Raw genomic sequence first — 17,687 nt, forward strand, 5'->3', positions numbered from 1 at the left:
CAGTAGCCTAAATAGATGAGTTAATAAAAACCAAAGTCAGCCATTACTGGACCAGACTTCTTCATCAATAGTTGTATTTTCTCTGCATCTAGTTATTTATGTTCATTTGTGAAATATTTGTATTCTTTCACATTTATTTGGAACTGTACATTTTTGCCATCCATCCATCCATTTTCTGTTCACCCTTGTCCCTAATGGGGTCGGGAGGGTTGCTGGTTCCTCTCCAGCTACGTTCTGGGCGAGAGGCGGGGTCACCCTGGACAGGTCGCCAGTCTGTCGCAGGTACATTTTTCCGTTTTTGAAATTTTTGCAGTTCTGCTCCAGTAAATTCTGTTTGGTTTTGTTTAATTCCTGAGCAGAAATGAACCTTTTCAGCCATTTTCTCCTCAGTCCTTATCTTCACCTCCATCTCGTCATTTGACCTTTTTATTTGATCTTCAGTGATTCTGTCCTGAATACTACTTCTGAAAGATATAATGTTCATTCATTCTTTCATTCTCCTGTTTTTTTCTCATCCGTTCATCCACATCTCCTCATTGTTTTAGTCTAAATACCTGAATGAATGCAGGTGCTTTCCATTACTGCTGGATTGAAACTTTGATCAGATTGAAACTCCAGGAAGGGCGATGGATCAGAGATAAGCTCGCAGCGTGGAGCGCAGCGTGTTGCATGCGTGGGAGCCTCCTGGTGCGCTGGTGCTGCCCGGTACCAGCAGGACCGCAGCTTTGATGTCAGGACCACAGCGTCTCCAAATCGAGTCAGCCTCACATTCACTCCATTAAGCATCAATCAAAAACTAGAATCATTTAGGCATAGACGTTTAAGATGTTAAAATGGAAACCAGATTGTGTGTTTGGACCCATTTATGGTGTCAGAACAGTATTTCATAGTTCTGATTAGCATGACCTGCTGCTTTCTGAGCCAGCTAGTGTTCCAGACGTACTACTATTAGTGCTGGGACTCGATTAAAATGAAATTAAAGTTTATTTCAGGGCCCTTAATTAATCACATTTTAATTGAAGACCGTATATCTTCACATTTTCTCAAGATCCATTGTTAAAATCATCAATACACGTCTAATTAAATTTTTACTGTGTGTGTGTGCATACTTGTTTATGTTGCATGCTGAGGAAATGAAGAATAATGGACCTTATGGGGACTGTGACAGATCCTGTTTTTAGAAACATGTTGTGTATCAAGCTTTGGTTAAGATTATTGTCAGGCCTGTGTTGGTAATAGTTAAAGGAAGGGATAAATAAAGTTAATAAAGTAAGTCAAGACCTGGTAGGACTCAATTATTTTGGGTTTTTTATTTACCTATAAGTCGTAATATATGTAATAGAATATTGAAGTGCATCAGTCATGAACGTATGTGCTATGATTTGGTAACCGGTTCTGACGTTAAAAGGTGGGACTGAAATGATTTGGGTTTCACGGGTCGGTTCCGTCTCAGCAGACCGGGTCTCTGGTAATTTAGGTCCCAAAGAAACAATCTCTTTCCTGTCTCAGCAGCTCTGCTCTATAATGTGAAACATAAAAACTTCACTTTGTTCAGCTTCCATATACAGTCATTAAAAAAAGAAAGTATACTCTCTAAAAATGATGGAGATTTGGTGTACTTAGTTTTTCAGTTTTCCATATTTGATGTCATCACTCCACTACCCTAATGAGCATATTGATGAATATATGATGTAAATTTTTGAGATTAATAGTAGGATTTAAATATCTGTTGAATCTAATGAATGCAGAACTTATTTATGTGCTAAAACCCAGAAGATGTCTTTACTTTTTAGACTGAAGTAGTGATTTCTACGATGCAGAAGAAGACATAATTGCAGAATTTAACCAATAAAGAAAAATGCAGAATCTCTCAGATTAGCTTATGGAGTAGAACTCAATGTGTAGCTGTAGCGGCTTGGCCATGTCCAGTTCAGTAATGTGTATCAGTGAGTGTCTGAAGCATTTTGGCCGCTACAGGCCTCCATACGTGTTGTCACCTGAGCGGGCGGGTCTTGACTCGGGTTTAAACTAACAGAGAAAAGTGGTTAGCTATGGTTAGCTATGGCAAAAAATCAAAACACTCAAAGCTTGGTGCAGCTGATACCATTAATCATCAGAATAATCAATAGAACAATCAATAGAATACTCCATCACTAAAATAGTCATGAGGAAAACATGCTTTCGTCCCAGAACCATTTCATGTTTTCTGACTTGGTATCGGTTGGACTTTACAGTAAAATGATGCCTGACAACAGAAAATCTAAAAAAGGTTTGATGTCCATTTTTTCAATTAACTAATTTGATCTCTTGCTGCTAAATAAAAACTAAATAATATTTTCCATCAATCTCCGAGCCCAAAAATGTCCAGAAAACATTTAAATTCACAAACTGTTCCTTTTCTTTGGCACCGCTGTTACATCCTGCAGTGATTTACTCCTGTTTTGATTGGCCGTCAGGGCAGAGCGAGGCGGGTTTAAATGGCGGAGAGGAATTTACCCCCCCACCCCCCGCTAAGCGCACACACACATTTCTGAGCTTATTTCTGCATCACTGTCATATCAGTGAAAACACACACCCGCACCTTACAGAAACAGAGCCGGTCTCTGTTACTGCTTTAGCGTCGCCTCCATAGCTTGAAGTAAAACACAGCAGGAAGGAATGCCTTGTTATGGTGGATCAGCAGAGAAGATAGGCTAACGGAAAGAAGAAAAAGTGTTGAAGTAGAAAAAGCTGAAAACAATCAGGCTTTCAATGTAGATAATTCATACAAACTATTGTGACGACTTGTTTTGGACAGATTAGACTTAACGTTAAAACATTGCAGAGAAAGTGAGCCACTCACTTGTCTCTGGGTTATAAATGGACCTTATTAGACATCTGGGCTCCAATCAGTCCGGCCTCCTTACTTACATCTTTTTGTTATTTCTCCTTTCATTCCTCTTTCCTACACTCCTTCATTTGTATCATGACCTCTGACCTTTTCTTGTTGGGGAGGAAAAGGAAGAGGTTAACCTCTGGACTGAACCACTGCATGTTTTTTCATTGTCCCACATATTTTCCTACAGTTTAACCCACAAATGTAGAATTAATTAATTTTCACTTTAATTAACTCAACATGAAGCAGGCTGATTTACACATAATAACTGAGTTATTTTGGGTATTTTGAAGTTAATGATAACAAAACATATTTATGATAATTGGTTGTGTGAATGGCTTATTGGCTGCCATTTCTGTGACCCTCCAGGTTTTGCATCATTGCATCTTTTGGCCTGAATTAAAATGTCCACTGTTAGAAAAAGCTCACACACATTCAGCCATGTTGCTGTTTCAACATAAACATTATTTAAGGGTTTTATGTGTTTCTTGTTGTTTTGCTCTCTTTTGTTTATTGAGTGGACAAACGATGCCTTTTTGAAATTTTACTTTCAAAAATGTTTGTTATCTTTTCTGGAAAGAAATTTGTTTTAGTATTGGGGCAAACAAAGAACATGTTTCAAACTGAAATTTGAATAAAATGGTTTAAAAATGTTTTGAGAGTAAGTTGTGATGTGTATCCAATAGTTGAATCTACATTTATGTTGTCTGCTATTTATTGAAATTTTTTGTTTTAGAAATATTCAATCCATTCATGTTTTTTTTAAATGTCAGATTTTATTTTTACTTTTTTAGATACATTTTATTTTTGAGACTAAATGGTTTCACATTTTATTTTTTCAAATTCTTCTACAATTTCATTTTCTTTTCAGATTTTTATTATTTTAATTTATGGAGATCTTTTTTCAATTTTTTAGATTTTACTTTTTTTTAAATTCTTTTACAAATTTCTTTATTTTTCAGATTTTCTTTTTTACATTATTTTAGGAGATTTTTATTGTTTAAATTTTGACAGATTTTTTCTCATTGTTTCTTTTAGATATTATTTGTTCAAGTTCTTTTACAGACTAGTTATATTAATTGTATTTAACACCGCAACTGGAAGACATTTTAAATATCCAAAATAAATAAACCACAAATAAGTTGAATTACAAAGTCTCTGTGATCAAGACTGTCTTTCAAAAAATGACTCAAAACAACATTATTATTTATCGCAATAACTTCTGAGGTCATTTATCGTCCAGCAAAATTTATCTTGACACGCATTATTGATGATAGTTTCAAACTTTTATTTCAGATTAATCATGATTGATTGTGATTAATCTGATTTGTGGTTTCAGCTTCAATTTGAACAGTTTTCTTTAATTTACCTGTTTTTTTATTGAACTATGTTTTGTTAAAGCCTTGGTGTTGGATCGCAGTTGGATGTGTAATTGTGTCGTTTCAGACTTTATCCTGATGTTAAGCAGTTTCACGCTGACATGACCAGCACTTCCTGGAATTTCAGTTTCCTGCTGGATTAAAAGCTTTATTGCTACATTATTAGCATAATTCCACCCTGTATGCTGGTTCAGAGCGGTTTGCTGCAGATAAGTGGAGTCGGCGGTGAATAGCTCAGGGCTTTGCTGCTGCTCTCGGGGTCAGCTGTGCAGATGGTGTGCTGCTCAATCAGTCGTTTAATCACAGAGGTTAGAGGTTAATGAGTTATTGTTACTGAACCCTAAATCACAGGAACACATGGCGGCTCACTCATTATGTGTGATGTGTTCAGTACACAACCAAACAGAAAATACTCCACAGAGTGCTGCCGGGCCTTACTAAGGGCTTCCAGCGCTTTGGGAGTAGGAGAAGAAGAAGACAGGAGAAGGAGGTTTGAAATGAAGCGAGAGTTTTTCCTTCCACTAAACTGCAAATGTGGATGCAAGATAACTAGTTTAGCCTTAAGCTACCTGGACAAAATAATCCTGAAACAGCACCATCAACTGATTTGGGTGTGTGTGTGTTACTGTTTGCTTTGTGTGTTGCTGTTGTGTGTGTGTGTGTGTGTGTGTGTGTGTGTGTGTGTGTGTGTGTGTGTGTGTGTGTGTACGCGTGATATTTTGGTAAATTACGCCATCAATCAAGCACAACATGAGAAGCAGCAGGAGAGAAATATCCTTTTTGGGGAAACATATGGCATTATTTAACCGCCTCTAAGAATCCTCTTTGCGTGCATGTGTAGGGGTGTGTGTGTGTGTGTGTGTGTGTGTGTGTGTGTGTGTGTGTGTGTGTGTGTGTTTGCGCCTTAATGTTAGCGTATGTTTTCATTCAGCAAAGTGAACTATTTTCCAACCAGATTGAGATTAAATTGAAGCTCTGCTTGGACTCGAAAGCCTCTAAAATTTCCAGGATTAAAGGACTAATGTCTCAGCCAGATCTAGAGAAACTCATCCATGTGTTTATCTTCAGTCGTATTGATTATTGTAACGGCGTCTTCACAGGTCTGTCCAACAAATCAATCAAACAGCTGCAGCTGACTAAAACCAGGAAGATAGAGCACATAACACCAGTTTTAAAGTCCCTCCACTGGCTCCCTGTCGCTCAAAGAATAGACTTTAAAATACTGTTAGTTTATAAATCACTGAATGGTTTAGCACCACAATACATTAAAGATTTGCTGCTGTTGTATCAACCTTCCAGAACCTCTCAGGTTCTGGTTCTGGTTCTGCTCTGCATCCCCAGAACCAGAACCAAACGAGGAGAAGCAGCATTCAGCATCTATGCACCACAAATCTGGAACAAACTTCCAGGAAACTGTAAAACAGCTGAAACACTGACTTCCTTTAAATCTCAACTAAAAACCCACTTGATTAGAGTTTTATTAGAAACATAATCAATTACAAATTTATTGATGGAATCTGATTTAATGATGTGTTTTGATTATTGATTCTCTGTTTCATTGTGTTTCTGTGTTTGATTTGATGTAAAGCACTTTGAGATGCCTTGATGCTGAAATGTGCTATACAAATAAAATTTGATTAGATTTTTTTTTCAATTTGAAATCTGTTGGGTTTTACACTGACACACAAAAGTTTTCACACCCCTTAAACTTTCTGATGTTGCATCACGTTACACAACAAACTTCACTTTATTCATGTAGATTTTAGGTCAGACTGACTCAAAGTAGCTGTGCAACTGAAATTATTCATACTAAGTTGTTTACAATTAAAATCTGAAAAGTGTGGGGTGCTTCTGTCATTTTTATACCTGCAGGTTTTCTGAAACCTTTCCAGTTCAGTCAGGATGCATGGAGAACATCTAAGAAGTTCAGTTTTCAAGTTTTATCTCTAACTTTATGCCACATGTCAAATCAGAATGAATTGTCAGAAAGAGAGTTTTTCAGGTTTGTCTCTTTAGAAGAAATAATAAATCAGTTTTTATCATTTCCAAGCAATAGAAACAAGATTTAGGTAACTTTTATTGAAACGTATAAAGCTAAGTTTTGGTAAAAGTAGCTTTTATCATTCCATCCAGCTGCCATTCCTCACAAGGCAATACAAGAATGCTTTGAGCTGCAACCAACATTTTCTATTGCAAGATCTGGTAATAATGTTGCCCCCATTAAAAATAAAAAGTCTCCATCTGCATGAACCACCTGTGCTAGGAGGAATAAATTTAGATTATATTGAATGCAGTCCAGGGGCCAAAAATGGCTGCCATCTGCCTCCAAGGTGACCAGAAAGCTGCTTTAATGGAGACTGAAACCCAAACAGATAACAAGACTCCATAAAGTGAGCTGATGAAGTGGTGATGAGTGAAAAGCAGAGCAGCTCCCACAACCTGTTGATGGTAATTAGCTTCACGTGAGAGGAATGAGTAATCAGTGAGTCAGCCAGGCAGCCGCACCTACAGAGAAACACCAGAAACCGTCAGGAATGAATGAAACTGACGGTCATCAGAAATCCATATTTACTCAGAATCAGCAAAGAAAAGCAGAAAGTCGGATCTTTATGTGCCTCTGAAGCTACAAAACAGACTCCTGTTCATTTAGTTAGCAATCAATCAATTATTCAGAAGATTAATCTAATTGGATGAAAAAATTGTGCCTTTTAATAAAAAAATAAACAAGTTATTCCCTAAAATGCAATAACAGCATTCCTTTAGTAAATTTGAACAGGGTGAAGCTAAAACATTCACTTGGCAAGTTTCAGATGAAACAAATTTAAAAATAGTTGACAATTATTTCAATAATCGATTCATCACGATTAGTCCAATTAATGGTTTTGATCTGCAGAAATACTCTGTAGATATGATTTCATCCAGTTGTTGTGAATTTTGAGCAAACTTTTAAAATGTTGCAAAAGAACAAAAATGTGAATTAGGCGCTTCGTTTACTGGTCAACAAGTGAAGCAGAACGTAAAGTCATCTGATGTTGATGAGCCGTTCCCTCCATGCTGGAAGATTTGACTGAAACTTTCTGTCTTGTGCCTCTGGTAAGGCACAGAACCTTTTCAGATGGGAACATCTGCTACATTAGAACTCAATTGATAAATGTGTTTCAAATAACTTCCTAAATTTTGCAAAAAACATTTTTGTGTTTGGATGAGGCTGTTTCTGGCTTTTCTCAAAAAACGTTAATGAGGTAATATTTCTTTCTCTTAACAGCCAACAGGACAAAACAATTAAAGCTTACCTGATGTGTTGTTCATGCTAGCTAGCAACATCTACTTCCTGTTTATTCCAGGATGAACACACTTTGCTTGTTCTTGTTAATTCGCTCCAAACCAGTGGATGGAAACAAGACTAATTTACATTTGACTTAATTTTTGTTTTTCTGAGGTTTGAAAAGTTCGCTCATATTTTGGTTGACAGTAGGATGGAAACATGGCTGCTGACTGAGCGTTGATGAGGAGTTCAGCCATGTGATTGGACCAGAAATCCAGCTAAAAGTTTCAGGATCACGTTTATTTTCAGTTTGTTGTTTTTATGATGGTGATGTGATGAAGCAGAAATGAAGGACATTAAAGTTAGAAAGTTTTAAAGAGAATAATGAGGGGAAATGGATTTGGATTGCATTCATTTTATTGTTCATGAGGAGTTCACCAGGAGTTATTCTCCTGTTGCAAATAAAATGAAGTATGCCTTGGAATGGCATGAGGGACTGATTAAATAGATTAGCTATAAGCTCTTTTAAATTCCCTCCAATACAAATATCAAAGAGCTCCTCATGACTTTCTACCCAGGGAACTATTTATGTTTCGTTCTTCTGAGTCAGTGTGAGTCCTTAATCACATTAAGAGCTATAACTCAGCATCGACTCATGGAAAAATGAGTTGGGGTCAAATATTTCTGTGATCACAGATGCTAAATATTTTCAGTTTCTGTTTTTTCCCTAGAAATATTTTCATCAAATAAATTAAGAAAATGTTTTCTACGGTTCAGAATAGCAATATTGTTCAAATATGATTGAAGTAACTGAATTGTATAAGTTAGCATGTTTTTGTATTCCCATTTGGGTTTCTGACAATAAGTTCATGTTTTTTGGTACTTGGAAAATGATCTGTTTGACATCTCCAGAATGTAACATTTCAAATCAGAAGCCCAGACCGTTACCTAGCAACCTCAGCCAAGCCCAGACCGTTACCTAGCAACCTCAGCCAAGCCCAGACTGTTACCTAGCGCCAAGGGAAGAGCTAACTTACAGTCATTATGTGTTGTGAAATGGCCCAAACTTCAGAGTTGTCTTTGACTGTTTTTGTCTTTTTATTTTCTCTTTTTTCTGTTAAAGGTCATTTCCTTGATTGGGTCAGCTCCATTATAGTGAAAAACAACCATTCAGTCCTATAATGTTTTGAAGGTATGAGGTAGAAATGACACCAGCAGTTCCCAAAGTTGTGTTGGGGAACCAAGTTTTGGAGCTTAAGGCCATTCTGTCCTCCTTATGCTTTTTTCTAACAGGATGCTTGTCGTTTTGCTGAACTTACGCTAGCTAATACAGGCAGTTTGTTTCCATGGAAATTACTTTGCTTTATCAGTCACTCAGTCAATCAACTTTATTTGCACATCATAAAAACATAAACACATCATACAGTCTGCAGTTGTGAAAACCACTAAAAGACATTATATTCTGCTGAGTATCATTGTTAAAATCATCTTTACTCATCAAATATGTTGATTTCTTCAGTTTCAACAGAAACTCTAGTAGGCTCCTGGTTTAGTCTACATCAGTGGTTCTTTGAGGTACCGAACCCTCCGGTTTCATTCACTGAACTCTTCTTCAGTGATAAATGAAAAATGATTGTTTTTTTTCTCATTCAAGACAGATATATGTTTTTTAATGGTGCACAAAATGAGCCGATGATCGTCACTTTGCTCAAAGAACAAAACCAACACAGTGCCTGAACTCAACAAACTACTGTATAACTTTATTCTGGCCCCCAAAAATATTTAGGCCCCATAAATGGATTTCAGCCCCCAAAAATATTTTTTTACTATTTTACTAATTAAAAATAAATTTGGATTTTATCTCAAGAATTTAACATTTTTAATCATTTATTATTTTTATTTTAACTGTATTAGTTTTTTGTCGTTTTGAATCCACAGAACAAAGTGTTGCCCAAATGACACCTGCAAATCAGTGAGTCTCTGTTGTTTTAGGGAGACCCGTTCAGAAAGCCGTGGCTTCACCTTGGCAAGAGCTGCTCTCATGTCACCTTCACAGCAAAGTCTGTTCCTTCTCTTCTTTTTTTGCTTGACGTATTTAGTATGGATTCAGATATTAAGACAGAAACCACACGACATACACAGCCGTTGAATACTGCGGGCTCTAACTTCCCGCAGCACCGACTCAATGATCGATGTAACCTGATCATCATCAAGCGATGGCCAAGCGGGGCGTCGTCACGACTTTAAACAGGCTTCACCTCCGAGGCAGAGGATCCACCGAACCCCTGAGACCGACTCCTCAAACCCCTACGGTTCGGTAGAACCCGGGTCAGGAACCACTGGCCTAGATTTAAAGGAACTCAGTGTTTCAGTTTTCTCCAGTTTTCTGGAAGTTTGTTCCAGATTTGAAGAAGAGAAAACCTGAATACTGCTTCTCCATTTATGGCCTCTAGTTCACGTCCCGAATACTGGTCCCATACTGGTCCCATTCTACATACCGGATCCATACTGGTCCCATTCTATGTACTGGATCCATACTGGTCCCATTCTACATACCGGATCCATACTGGTCCCATTCTATATATCGGATCCATACTGGTCCCATTATACATACCGGATCCATACTGGTCCCATTCTACATACCGGATCCATACTGGTCCCATTCTATGTACTGGATCCATACTGGTCCCATTCTACGTACCGGATCCATACTGGTCCCATTCTACATACCGGATCCATACTGGTCCCATTCTACGTACTGGATCCATACTGGTCCCATTCTACGTACCGGATCCATACTGGTCCCATTCTACATACCGGATCCATACTGGTCCCATTCTACATACCGGATCCATACTAGTCCCATTCTACATACCGGATCCATACTGGTCCCATTCTACATACCGGATCCATACTGGTCCCATTCTACATACCGGATCCATACTGGTCCCATTCTACATACCGGATCCATACTAGTCCCATTCTACCGGATCCATACTGGTCCCATTCTACATACCGGATCCATACTGGTCCCATTCTACGTACCGGATCCATACTGGTCCCATTCTACATACCGGATCCATACTAGTCCCATTCTACATACCGGATCCATACTGGTCCCATTCTACATACCGGATCCATACTGGTCCCATTCTACATACTGGATCCATACTGGTCCTGGTTCTGCTGGCAGTAGGTCCACTAATGTCTCAACCCAATCATTCTCTGACTGTATTTCGGAGTGAAGACCTACATTGTGATCCTGCTGGTCATTTTCTTTGATATTTTCTGCGGTTCTGCTCTTCCCTTGGCGCGTTCCCTCCGTGAAAAGCCAGGACCTTTGAGATAAAATGTGGTTCATGAAGGAAGGTCTTGGCTTTGTTTCAGGTACCTGCTGGCTCGGTGGTGGAGGAAACCTTAGTGAAACTCCAGGCCCTGCAAATCCCCCAGGAAGCTCCTGAAATTAGCTGCTGTTCTGCTCTACTTCCCCTCTGCTGCCATCAGCCTGACGCTGGCAGACTCTCCTCCAGACTTCATTTCAGAGGTCAGACTTAAATAATTTTTACTAAGTACTAAACTCAGGTCTTCACTGCAAAAACACTAAATCTTACCAAGTATTTTTCTCTACTTTAGTGGATTTGTGGTCTATATTATGGAAAAATGTCTTTTTGGCCTTACAGTAGCAAATGCTGCTGGACGATAAATAATCCCATAAATTATGATAAATGATAATATTGTTGTTTTGAGACCATTTTCTAGTAAGATAATGTAATGCAAGAACTCATTCTCAAAGGTCAATAAACTTTAATTTCTTGTGAACATTTAAGGCAGGAACTGGAAGATATTTTAAATATCCAAAATAACTAAACAACAAATAAAATGAATTATTTAGTCTCTGTAAACAAAATGATCCTTCAGAAGAAAAACACCAAACTGACGACTTTATCATCCAGTTTTTGTAGAAAGAGAAAAACAATAAATCATGCAAATGGAAAGAATTGAGCTTCCTTTAATTTATTATGGGATTTATTCAGCAGGCCAAACTTTTATAAGTGAAACAATCTGCACTTTTTCATTTTTGCCTAAAAAAGTTTCTTGCTGAAAGTTATTTATGAGTCGGTTTTGTCTTATTTTAAGTCTATTTGCAGTAGAACTTGTTCCAAAATAAGATTTTGTGTTTCTACAGCGTTCTCACCATGTTGTTTTCTGAACTGACTTCTGATCGATTATTAATGCTTATCTGCCATTTTCAGTCTTTCTCCATGAATTGTAACAGTTTCAGACTGAAAGCATCGCTCAGATTATTCCCCCAGAGACAAATCCACTTCTGGGGATTACAGCATTAGACAGAACCAAATGGGTCATGAAGTCAAAGCTTTCAGCCTAGAACTGAACATCTGACCATTAACTGAACAGCATTTAATAAAGCAAATGAAATATTCAGGTCCTCCAAGAAAAACAGTCTGTTCATTTTAAATCCAAATCATAAAATGTTCTCACTCTTTTGGATTAAATAAATATTACTAATGACCAATTTAGATGTTCAGTGATCTAAATAAAAGCAGAGTTTATGGTGCCTGATTACGTTAGCTGGCTTTGCTCTGTGGAAAGGTTTTCTATCCCGGATAAAAACCAGATTAATTGGAGAATAAACTCAGCTCAGTGCAAACAACTTCAATAAGACAATTAGCGTTAAATAATAAAAGGTTAAAAATGAGAAAATAATTGGATTTTCTCCTTTTCTACAACTTTAAAAAGTGTAGATTATTAAAATGATTTAATATTTGGATGGTTTTATTTTTACATGAACATAGGTTTGGCTACTAAAAATGATGTTTAGGAAGTTGAGCCAATATTTGAGAGTAAAAACAAGATTTGATTGGGTTTGTCTGATCACATGTTGATGTAGGAAATCAGACCGATTTCAGCCAAAAAACCAGTAATCTAAAATTTATCACCGATTTATCATCTTTTGCACATTTCAATGGTGATACAGGTCTTAACTTTCATTCATAATGGTCCTAAAAATGTTTTAAAAAGTCTTAGAATCAACTTCAAGCCCTTAAAATGTCTTTTTCAAGGTGTTGATTTTAGTTGGCCTTGATAATTCTTGACATCTCTGACCTGATGTCATGGCGGGTCAAGAATCTCTTGTTCTGTTAGTTTGAGTCGCCAGTGAAAGCATCTTCATCGTGTTCTGGCTCAAGGCAGCTGAGGCTAATGCTAACTAGCTGCTCCTTTACCGCCATCGTGGGTAGGTACAAATTTATTCCACGTCTGTGTGTTGATGCACAAACGTTGACGTCTGAGTCGGTGCAGCTGCAGAAACGTCGTGATTCCTGTTATCGTTTGAAAGCGCTGCGTTGGGACTCCACTAACTGTGAACGCCTCGCAGCAGCAGCGGAGTCTTCTGCTCTCTGCTGCAACATTTAGGCTGGATCCGCTGCAGAAGGCCGGTTCTGGACTTCAGAACCAGACGTTGATGTTTCTGCTGGATGTTTCAGGTTTTCCACTGCAGAGCAGGAAGCTGCACGGTATCAGAAATATTAAGTTTATATCCAGATAGTTGTTGGTTTTTCCGTCTCATCGTCAGAGGAAACACCTGAAACTAAAGATAAATAGACTTTTTAGTCTGAACCGAGTTTTCTCCAGCCTTCCTCCACCAACAGAGGGCAGCAGCTCGTCTGCGGCTTGTTCCACCAGGCTGCTGCAGATGTGACAAAGTTAGAAAGTTGATCTACTGTGGTGGTCCTGGTGTTCCCCCAGAAACATAAATCTGGAAACATTTCTGTCTGGATGAGCGGCTCTCTGCCACTCTGATCAAATCTGCATGATTTATATTAAAACCATAAACTACTCCTTCTAAGGGTTTAGTACCTGAGTTTGAGAGAAAACATCTTTAGTTTGAACGTGTTAATTGAAACTATAAGAACTGCTGCATTTGTTCAGTTTGTGGCGGTTTCTCTGCTGGCTGGTTCGGGGTTTTTGGGTCCAGTCCGACCTGCTGGAGAGGAACCAGAGCTCGGTCCGGTTCCTGCTGCTGATAAGCTGCAGCGAGTGAAAGTTTGGGGAAGTCTCCCGCTCCGTTTCTGGTGACATCAGGAGAGAGAGAGCCGGGGGGGAGGCGCTCTGCTGCGGGGGACCCGCATGATCCGCGCAGGTCGCTCCAGTCTGCCGCGCCGCTGCGCTCCGGAACTTTTCCTGCAGCAGCGGAGGATGTTCAGTTCGGAGGTCCCAGTCCAGCAGAACGGTTCCACCGGGTCGGCTCGGGTCCGAACCGGGTTCTGACCGTCCTGTGAGTGGCTCCGTGGCTCCGCGGCGCTTTGGGGAGATTTTACGCGCAGCTTTCTGTTTCAAAGCGGAGAAACTTCCAAACCCACGGGAGAAAGTTTTCACTTGGAGGAAACCGAACCGATCCTCCTTCCTCGGAGTCGCTGCTGTGAACCCAGCCTGTCGAAACCGGAATGTGTGTGAGCGGGTCGGAGAGGCGCGCCGGACCCCGGGTCTGGGCTCCGCTGCTCGCCGCGCTGCTGTGGGCCGCCGCGGCGCATGGATGCCCACACAAGTGCAGCTGCTCCGGGTCGCATGTGGACTGCCAGGGTCTGGGTCTGAAGACGGTACCCAAAGGAGTCCCGCGGAGCGCAGAGCGCCTGTAAGTAGAGCCCAGCCTGACCCGGGATGGGTCGGATGGACCGGAACCAGAACCATAGAGTCAGTTCATGAGATTTAACTAAAGATGCACCGATTGTTAAAGTTTTTTCCCATCAATTCATTAAAACTGAGATGTGAACTTTGATTCACTTTTTAACTGAACAATATGAGGAATGTTTGATTTGATGCATAAATGTGAATAATCTTAACAAATCTTAAAATTTTTCTCTTTTATGCATCTTCGAATAATTCAAACTCAGAGACGGCTGGATATCGGTACCGGCTCGGTTCTGGTCAGCCCAGCTGGATGGAACATAATTCAAACCTGATTTCAATCAGATAAATATTGACTCAAAACATTTATCAGAACCTCCAGTATCTGAGGTTCTGTGCCAGAACCAGAACCAGAACCAGAACCAGATCTGGACCCAAAAGTTTCTGATCCAGTTTTGTGTTTTAACTGAAATCTGGAGAGCTGAGACTTTATCCAACCTGTTGACCCTTCAGAGCGATTTCATTCCTCAGACAGATGTGTGTACATGTTCCTAACACACACACACACACACACACACACACACACACACACACACACACACACACACACTTGAGGGAAATAATCATGGAAGTGATTATTTCTGATAACGGAGTGGTTGAAGCCCTGCAGGGGGTCAGCAGCAGAACAAACTCTGACACAACAAACTCAAGCTGCATGCGTTGCTGCTGCTGTAGCTGCATGCGTTGCAGCTGCTGTAGCTGCATGCGTTGCAGCTGCTGTAGCTGCATGCGTTGCTGCTGCTGTAGCTGCATGTGTTGCAGCTGCATGCGTTGCAGCTGTAGCTCTGTCTGATGTATCTGCCGTTCAGCACCTGTGTGTGTTTGCGTTTGGTTGCGTCTCTGCAGGTCGGAGCGTGTTTTGTTCAGGTGATTGTTTTCCTTCTGCAGATTTGTGTGATTGTTTGACCCCCCAGGACCTGCTGGCGTTCACACGGCGCCCCCCCAGGACGTTTACACCCCAGTAAAATAAATAATTAGGGTGGTGGCGGGTGTCGCTCTGCCCCCCTGGCGGGAGATTTGCCCGTCTGTTTCTGCTCCTCTGATTTATCCGAGCTGCTCGCTCCCTCCCCCGGCCGGCCTTCATCTCTATCCCCCTCTGCAGATAAATGTGAGGCGTCGGAGGTGGGAAGCATTAAAATGGATGAGCTCTGCGCTGGAAGGTGAGGGCAGATGGGAAACTTTTTAGAGGAGATGAGCTCCGTTGCTCCAGGCAGAGATTTGGCTTTGCGAGCTGAGATAAGGAGAATATGGACTTCAGCAAATTAAATAAAACAAATTTATCAGCTTCACATACAGAAACACTCTGGCTAGAAATGGGTTATTAACTTGTTTTTCATTTAAAATGAACACATATTTTGATTTGACTTCACTAAGGCTCAAACGATTAATCACAATTAATCAATAATTGGAATCCACTAATTTAGTAATGGATTAATTGATATCTGGAGTTAAAACTCTAAAATTGTTAATTTACTGAAAGAGCAAAACAATCAGAGCAGAAATTAACCAAACAAATGATCAAAGTGTTTCAGATATAAACTAATCTGTTAACTTCACCTGTTTCACATTCTGTAAAATAAATCACATTTTAATAAATCACAATTTAATAAATCACATTTTAATAAATCACAATTTAATAAATCACATTTTAATAAATCACATTTTAATAAATCACATTTTAATAAATCACAATTTAATAAATCACATTTTAATAAATCACATTTTAATAAATCACATTTTAATAAATCACATTTTAATAAATCACAATTTAAGTTATTAATCAGTTAATGGAAAAGTCAATCAATTATCTACAGATGATCAAACGTTCACTGAAATAATGCCAAGTTATTGTATTTTAGGCAATAAAATGTTTATTTACTAATTTCTAAAGTACGTCAAATTGTTTATTTGCATCTTTTAATTTAATGTAAAGTTTTATTTAAAAAATAAAAAAAAGCTAAAGGGATTAAATGAAAAACCTGAGAATTTTGTATCCCAGAATTTGATTAATCATCAGAATAATTAATAGAAGAATTGATTACCAGAGTAAAACAATGTGTGATCTAACTTTTATCCTGTTATGAAAATAATCTGAGGTGGTCAAAGTACCCAAAAAAGTGTATAATATATTATAATAGTGTATTATAAAATGTTTATTTAAATAATGTGTAACTGATGATGTCATCAGATGGAGAAATTAATAATTTATTTACAAAATAACAAATTAAAGCAGAAGAAACATTTATTTCAATTTGATATTTGGGAAAACTCTTATATTTTTAATCTTTTTATCTTTTCAACGACACAATAAACTGTTTAATATCAATAAAATTAATATTTATAAAAACTCAAACCAAAGTGAAGATTTGAGGAAATGACGTATTTATGTTTGCGCATTGCAGTTTGTGACGAATAAAACGAAAAATAAAACAAAAAATAAAACAAAAAATAAAACGATGAATAAAGCTACGAATAAAACGCTGTCCGATAAATTCACATTCTGCCTTTGACACGATTCCTGATCAATGTCTGTTTTAGTAACTTTATATTCCAACGTTTAAAGCTGTTCCTGAACCTGCCTGGAGGCAGCCATGTTTAATCCCTAACAGGAAGTGATGGTCGTTTTGGAGCCATCTGATTGGCTGACAGGTTCTAGCTCCGCGCTGCGCTGCCCCCTGTGGGTTGGCATGAAAACATCACTCAGAGGTGGATTTGTTCAGGTTCCTGTTGATGAAACCTTTTCTGAAAGCGATTCGGTGTGTACCATGTTGGTTTTAAACGTTGTAGATATCAGTTTATATAGAGACCGGCTACGTTTGGACAAACTATGTTTAGCTGAACATGTGAATAAATGTCAGGAATGTGTGTTTAAATAGTTTTCTGGCAGCAGGATATTTATAACTATTGAAGTCAGGTCTAAACTGGTCAGACTGGTATGCATCATTTTAGGGGAAAACATACAGATGGTGGTCGATTGAAAGGAAAAACAAACATGGAGGAAGTTTCCATGAATGCTGGAGAAACATTTTTTTTTATAACTGGACTGAAGGGATGGAGCAGCATTTTGGGTTCTGGTGATGGTGTGGGATGTTTCCCAAAGGTTCTGATGGGTTTAACTGGTTCCGCTGACTGGTGAGCCAATCAGTTCTCTCCTTCTGGGTGACGTTTCGCTCGGGGAACCTGAAACTGGGCTGGACTGGCTGTGGTCGGTTCTCCATCCGGGTGTTTTAGCCTGAAAATACGAGACAAAGCAACCAGAAAGCTTTAAAAGAACAGCGTTTAGTCAACAGATCATTCTTAACGTTTCTGCACAGCCTTTGCCAAACGTTTCGGATGAGTTTGCTTTCATGTCAGCCTAAAAAACTTCTTCTCCAGACCCAATCATATCCACCGCCTGGCGCCGGTGCACAAGATCCCGCCCACAGCTTCCTGCTGGAGCGCAAGCAACTGCTAGCAAACGATG

The 17,687-nt window shown here is 39.0% G+C and overlaps 1 protein-coding gene across 1 annotated transcript in view; it reads left to right on the top strand.

Annotated features, from left to right (window-relative positions):
* The first annotated feature begins 13,743 nt into the window (after positions 1–13,743).
* The window catches only part of slit3 (slit homolog 3 (Drosophila)), a 178,945-nt gene continuing 175,001 nt past the window's right edge, over positions 13,744–17,687 (top strand). Inside the window, exon 1 of the mRNA XM_044127829.1 lies at positions 13,744–14,171. Within this exon, the coding sequence (XP_043983764.1) occupies positions 13,984–14,171 (188 nt within the window). The 5' untranslated portion in view covers positions 13,744–13,983. The remainder of the gene's footprint in view (positions 14,172–17,687) is intronic.

The sequence above is a fragment of the Gambusia affinis genome, linkage group LG09 (assembly GCF_019740435.1).
Source record: "Gambusia affinis linkage group LG09, SWU_Gaff_1.0, whole genome shotgun sequence".
NCBI classification, from domain to species: domain Eukaryota; kingdom Metazoa; phylum Chordata; class Actinopteri; order Cyprinodontiformes; family Poeciliidae; genus Gambusia; species Gambusia affinis.